This window comes from Leptonychotes weddellii, chromosome 6, assembly GCF_054177405.1.
Source record: "Leptonychotes weddellii isolate Sample4059 chromosome 6, ASM5417740v2, whole genome shotgun sequence".
Lineage (NCBI taxonomy): Eukaryota > Metazoa > Chordata > Mammalia > Carnivora > Phocidae > Leptonychotes > Leptonychotes weddellii.
In genome coordinates, this window is record NC_138374.1 from 80,760,265 (window position 1) to 80,766,761 (window position 6,497).

The 6,497-nt window shown below is 44.2% G+C and overlaps 1 protein-coding gene across 3 annotated transcripts in view; it reads left to right on the top strand.

Annotated features, from left to right (window-relative positions):
• The window catches only part of SMYD3 (SET and MYND domain containing 3), a 647,362-nt gene that overhangs the window by 504,082 nt on the left and 136,783 nt on the right, over positions 1–6,497 (top strand). For all 3 annotated transcript variants that reach the window (XM_081824470.1, XM_081824469.1, XM_081824471.1), the window contains one exon: positions 4,240–4,307. In XM_081824470.1, coding sequence (XP_081680596.1) covers positions 4,240–4,307 — 68 coding nt within the window. The remainder of the gene's footprint in view (positions 1–4,239; positions 4,308–6,497) is intronic.

The window sequence follows — 6,497 nt, forward strand, 5'->3', positions numbered from 1 at the left end:
CTTGTCTGACTGCTGTGTCTAGGACCTCTAGTATTATGTCAAATAAGAGGGGTGAGAGTAGAAATCCTTGTCTTGTTCCTGATCTTATGGGAAAAGCTCTCAGTTCTCACCATTGAGTATGATGTTAGCTGTGTGTTTTTCATACATGGCTTTTATTACGTTGAGGTATTTTCCCTCTAAACCTACTTTGTTAAGGATTTTTATCATGTTTTATAGAATATTTAAAATTTTACTTACTTGTTTTTTACAAAATAGAGAGGTTCAACAATCACTTGTACCAACTCAGTGGAGTTTTACTATCTAGAAAAGCTACAGTGTTATAAAGGCTTTTGATTACCTCAAAAGAAATATTGTAAGAATACACATAACCATATTTGATAATTATAAAATAATTTAAATGTATGTTTTAATTTTATGTTATGAGAAATATTTTAAAGTAATACTCCATAATACTCCAGTTTAATTTTTAGAAAGAATTTTTTAACTTGTTTTTTTAATGGAAATAATCCCATTAATATGCTTTTCTAAAGGCGTCTGTGTGAAGTCTTCATTCATTAATTGTTTAAACTGTGCACTTTTCTAAGAAAACTGTTTATACAAAGAAATACTTTGAGAAGTGTCTAAACTTTTATTTCTGGGCTTTATTTCCATTCTTTTATTTCTTGGTATAAAGAGAAATTCCTTTCAGATTTTCACTTGAGCACATATGGATATACTAGTGAGTTAAACCAGTATTTTTAATAAAAGTGGGAGTAGGCAAAAGTTAAACTGTTTTAGCTCAAGAAACCTGGCATACAACGCCTCTCAGAATAATATGAAAGAGGGACTTGTCTGGTTGGCTCAGTAGGACTTTAAAACATCCTACCTATATTGTGGAGTAGGGCAGAATGAGAATAGCAGAGAGGTACCAGTGAAAATAGGAAAAGGAAAAGAAGGGAGGAAAGTTAACAAAGAAAAAGATGCCAGAGAAGTAGGAGGGAAGGCGAGGGATGTGGGGACTATTGCCCATTCATTCATTCCTTCATTTTGCACACATTTATTTTGTGCCTCATATATCAGGACCCTGGCATTTATTTGAGGGGTGGGGAATGTGGGGAAGGGGCAGAGGGAGAAGGAAAGAGAGAATCCCAAGCAGACTCCCCACCCAGCATGGAGCCTATTGCGGGGCTCAATCTCATGACCCCGAGATCACGACCTGAGCTGAAATCAAGAGTAGGTCACTTAACTGACTGAGCCACCCGGGCGCCCCAGGCCCCTGGCATTTTAAACAGAGGATCAAACAAGCCCTTGGTCTCTTCTGAGGCCTAAGCCTGTTGTCCCATCCATTGGACTAATGGAAAAGAGCTTGAAACAAAAGCCAGAGTGGAGAGCGAGAATGGACAAAGAGATCCAGCAGGGATATCAACAGATTGGATGCCAAAGGACAAGAGAGATGGAAGATGAACTTCTCCTTACTCCTTGGTAGAGTATGGAACCACATCTGGTCTCTCCTCTTCCACACCTACAGGATACCTGTGACTTACTTCTGGTGTCTTCTCTGACCCTGTCCTAGAGAGTACCCCCCTGGGGACACTGAGGACCACACCCACACAACCATCCATCTCCCAGAAAAACCTATATTAGTGTCTTTCACGCAAGGAACCACCATCACTGCCCTCTGAGTATTTTACACAGGAGTTGTGTTTGGTGTCAAGTAAATGGGTAAATAATGAACCAGGATGATAAATGCTGCTAACGAGATGAGTAAATCGGCTAGGTCTGAGGGATCCGGGAAAGTTTCCTGGAGGAAGTTGACATTTCCCCTTGTTAGTTCTTTTTTCTTTATTTTAAAAAATTCTGTCAGAATAAACCTATTCTGGAAAAGCCTTTAATTTGCTTCACAGTGGAGAAACAAAATGTTTACATTTTGGTTTAATTCAAAAGTTAACAGAGGGGCGCCTGGGTGGCTCAGTCTTTAAGTGTCTGCCTTCAGCTCAGGTCATGATCCCAGGGTCCTGGGATCGAGCCCTGCATCGGGCTCCCAGCTCCGCGGGAAGCCTGCTTCTCCCTCTCCCACTCCCCCTGCTTGTGTTCCCTCTCTCGCTGTCTCTCTCTCAAATAAATAAATAAAATCTTTAAAAAAAAAAGTTAACAGATTAGATGGGTTAGATCCGGTGTTTCATTGGTGGCTTACTGTTGGTAAAGTCCTGATTACACTTTAAAAATACATGTTAAAGTTTCTATTCCCCGCCCCCAAATTCATACCCATTTAAAAATGTGTAAAGTTTCTAAAAGAAAACACAGGATCTTTTGTCCTGCATTTCCACCATCCATTTTATACATAAATATACATACATTTTTATACATAAATATGTGTAGGCAGTACACTGTTGTGACTTAATATGAAACACATGCCCTTAGAGCAATTTAACTAGTGTGTTTAAAATACACCAACTTATTTCCTGATTTGAGACTGCAGTTTTAACAGACTTTTAGAGGAAATGCTAAATCATGATAGGTTGCACTAGATTTCATAGAAGAGCTCTTTAGAGCAGTGGAGGAGTCTCAAAGGACTGAGCGCTTTTTCATACTTTACGTTCTTTCATATAAACCTGATTTAAAGACATTCGTTGTCGCTTGTTTTCTTTCTTTTTTTTTTTTTTTCCTCTACAGAAACTATAACAGTGAGTCAGCATCCATTTGTGGTCCCTGGTTCATCTCAAGTCTGCGGGTCTGCGGTGGCCTCTTCTGCTTTCTTCTTGATGGGCTTTGTTCTTTCTTGTCCTAAGCGTCCGTCTCCAGCCCGTCTGCTACCCCCCACTCCAGGCGCTCCGCTTGTACTTGGTCTTGGCTGGGATGTCTAATAGGCCGTTTCAAATTTAACATGGCTGAAACAGAGCGCCTGGCCTTGCTCCCAGCTCCCTGCAACCAAACCTGCTCCTTTCCCAGTCTTGCTCCTGTTAATGAATGGCAACATTATGGAGCCCGTTTGGGTCCATGCTCAAACCTGATCCTTGACTCTCTCCATTCCCCTGGATAGTCTGTCATAAATCCTGTTGGCAGCACCACTCACTTCTCCCCATTTTTGCCACCGACATCCAGGCCTCCAACCTCACCTGAGCTTCTCATTCCCTCTCCTTCCACGGTTGCCTTTCTATAGCCCATTCTCTACACGATGGTCAGAGTGATCCTTTCCAAACAGAAATCCGATCCATTCATGCCTTGGCTCAGAAGCAACCCAGTGGCTTTCTGTCTCATTTAGAAAACAATTTAGACATAGCTCTAAGCACCTAACGATCTAACTACCACTCTGATCTCATATTTCACCTTTCTTCTTCTCCCTTGCCCTGCTTTGCCCATACCAGCTTTCTTGCTGTTACTCTGTACCTAAGAACATTTGCACCCCAGGACCTTTGCACTTGCTCTTTCTTCTGACACGAACGTGCACGCCCACCCCCCACTAGAATTTAAGTTTCATGAAGGCAGGAACTTTGCTTTATTCCTTCACTGCTCATCCCAGCACCTGCCTGAGGCAGCAATGTATGGCCAGGACCTAGGTTTTCTGATTCTAAGTCCAGTGCTCTTTTTGTGATTATGGGTGGCCTTCCACAGGTTTTGAGGTCCTTTGAACACAGTGATCACATCTTCTATTCCTTTTGGCCCACTCCCCATAAGGTATAGGACTGTGCTATCTAGTCGGTGAGGCCCTTCCATGTCCATAGTAAATGCCATGGCTGGAATGAATGACTTTCTGTGCTCCTTGTGGTCCGTCAGCTCCGATCGCAGACTCTCTCGGGGTGTCCTTCCCTCTTTGTAGGAATAAAAGACAGGCTGCTGTTCCTCATGGATACATAGTGGCATTTGGAAATTGCAGGCAATTTGAGGGGAAAAGAAAATTCAAGGTGGTAGGAGTCTAGTGCTCAATAAATAGATTATTTGTATTCTGAAACTTAATGTTGTAATGGAACTGTGTAACTTTGGAGGAGAGGATTAGATTGAAATTAACAGTCCCTGTGCTGGTTTAAGGTTTTGTACAGGATGTTGCTATTTCTGCACTTAACCTGATGTTCTTAAGGAAAATGTGTCCCAGATACCTTCTTTTGCAAATGAAAGAGCATCCCTGTTTGGCTTGGATCTTTCCAAAGCAACTGTTAAAGTATTAAAACTCCTACGTTTGATTTTGAACATTTGTGTTCTCTTGCCTGCAAAGTTTCTTAGGTGACTCTGGTAATCCTGATTGTCTTCCCCTTGTTTTTACAGGTGATCTGCAATGCTTTCACCATCTGTAATGCGGAGATGCAGGAAGTTGGTGTTGGCCTATATCCGAGGTAGGGCAAATGGTATTTCATTTACTAGAAGAAACAACTGTAATTCACCCAGCTCCCCGACCTTGTGGAAGGTGTCAGAAAGGCAATTGCCACAGCTGGTTCAAGAGCAATGCTCGAAACCTAATGATAAATTCTAAGAAAATGGAAAATGTTACGTTTAAAGAAAAGAATTTTTTTTTTTTAAAGATTTTATTTATTTATTTGCGAGAGAGAGAATGAGAGACAGAGAGCACAAGAGGGAGGAGGGTCACAGGGAGAAGCAGACTCCCTGCCGAGCAGGGAGCCCGATGCGGGACTCGATCCCGGGACTCCAGGATCATGACCTGAGCCGAAGGCAGTCGCTTAACCAACTGAGCCACCCAGGCGCCCTAAAGAAAAGAATTTTATAACCCTGTAGTATATGCTGTGGTATGAGCAAAGAAGCCCACCTCAGACCTAAATTCTTTTTTATTTTTTTTTTTTAAAGATTTTATTTATTTATTTTTTGAGAGAGAGAGAATGAGAGAGAGAAAGCACATGAGAGGGGGGAGGGTCAGAGGGAGAACCAGACTCCCCGCCGAGCAGGGAGCCCAATGCAGGACTCGATCCCGGGACTCTAGGATCATGACCTGAGCCGAAGGCGGTGGCTTAACCAACTGAGCCACCCAGGCGCCCACACCTAAATTCTTGATCTCGGGAGCCTTGGGGTAAGAATTTGGGGATCGTGGATGCTAACAAAACTTGGTTATTACCTTGGGGCATCTGGGTGTCTCAGTCGGTTAAGCATCTGCCTTTGGCTCAGGTCATGATCTCAGGATCCTGGGATCGGGTCCTATGGGATCAAGTCCCTGGTCCGAGAGGAGTCTGCTTCTCCCTCTCCCTCTGCCCCTCACCCTGCTCATGCTCTCTCTCTCAAGTAAATAAATAAATCTAAAAAAATTGGTTATTCCCCCACCTGCCCTCATCTTTTTTTTTTTTTAAAGATTTTATTTATTTATTTGACAGAGAGAGAGAGAGAACAAGTACGCAGAGAGGCAGGCAGAGGGAGAGGGAGAAGCAGGCTCCCCGCTGAGCAGGGAGCCCGATGTGGGGCTTGATCCCAGGACCCTGGGATCATGACCCGAGCCGAAGGCAGTCACTTAACCGACTGAGCCACCCAGGCGCCCCACAACTGCCCTCATCTTGTTCCTCAGCCTCCTGGGCAGAAGCACAAGAGTGTTTCACCAGACTCACAGTGTTGCACCCATTGGGGTCATTTGGTCTTTTGGCTCAGCATACTCCAAGCTCCATTGCCCCAGACTTTCCGGGTTTGGCCTTCTGAAGTGCTCTCTGCTGCTGCTCCTGAGGTGGACCCTTTTCCCCTGAGCTGCCAGGCTGTCCCTCCATGAACACTGCAGCCACTCCTCGGTCCATTTTGTTTTCATGCTGGGAGGGTGCAAATACAAATATAGTCCTTCTTACCATTAGTTGTGAACCTGAGAATTCAGCTGTTTTTCTCACTTCTCACAAGTGTTGTAAATCAGGGTCTGTTGGTCTGGGTCCTGAGAAAGATGGGTCAGAGCACAGGCTCGGAGTTCACGCCACCTCGTTCCAATTCAGTCCCACTTGCTGGTTGTGCATCCTGGGGCAAGCCGTTGACTTCCCCGTGGTCGTTCCTTCATCTCTCAATGGCCCTCATGAGATTCGAATGATTTTTGAATTTGGAAAACTTGTGTAAGGGCTAAGAAAGTGCTTTCTACACAGTGAGCGCTCAGTTACAGTTCTTCTGAGTATTATCCAGTATGGTGCAGCTTAAACTCATTCCCTTTCCCAGATGGTAAAAAGCCACCTCCATGGTATTAAAACGACTGGGCCGGGGCCCCAGGCGCTCCAGGATCTTGTCAGCAGATGCCCTTGGCTGTCTGTGTAAGAGGGAGGACTCTCGTTATCCTTCAGGAGGCAGGCAGGTCCTGCAAAGGGGCCGCACAGACCAGAGCTGTGTGAGAAAGGCCGGTGGGGTCCTGGCTGCCGTCTAAGGAGACAGCTGTTCCCCACACTCACCCCCAGAAAGCGCTCAGAAAAGGTTTTTGTTAACACACTTCCCTAAGTAGCCTCCATCTTGGGGAGCATTTTGCTTTTTTTTTTAAAGATTTTATTTATTTATTTGAGACAGAGAGAATGAGATACAGAGAGCATGAGAGGGAGGAGGGTCAGAGGGAGAAGCAGACTCCC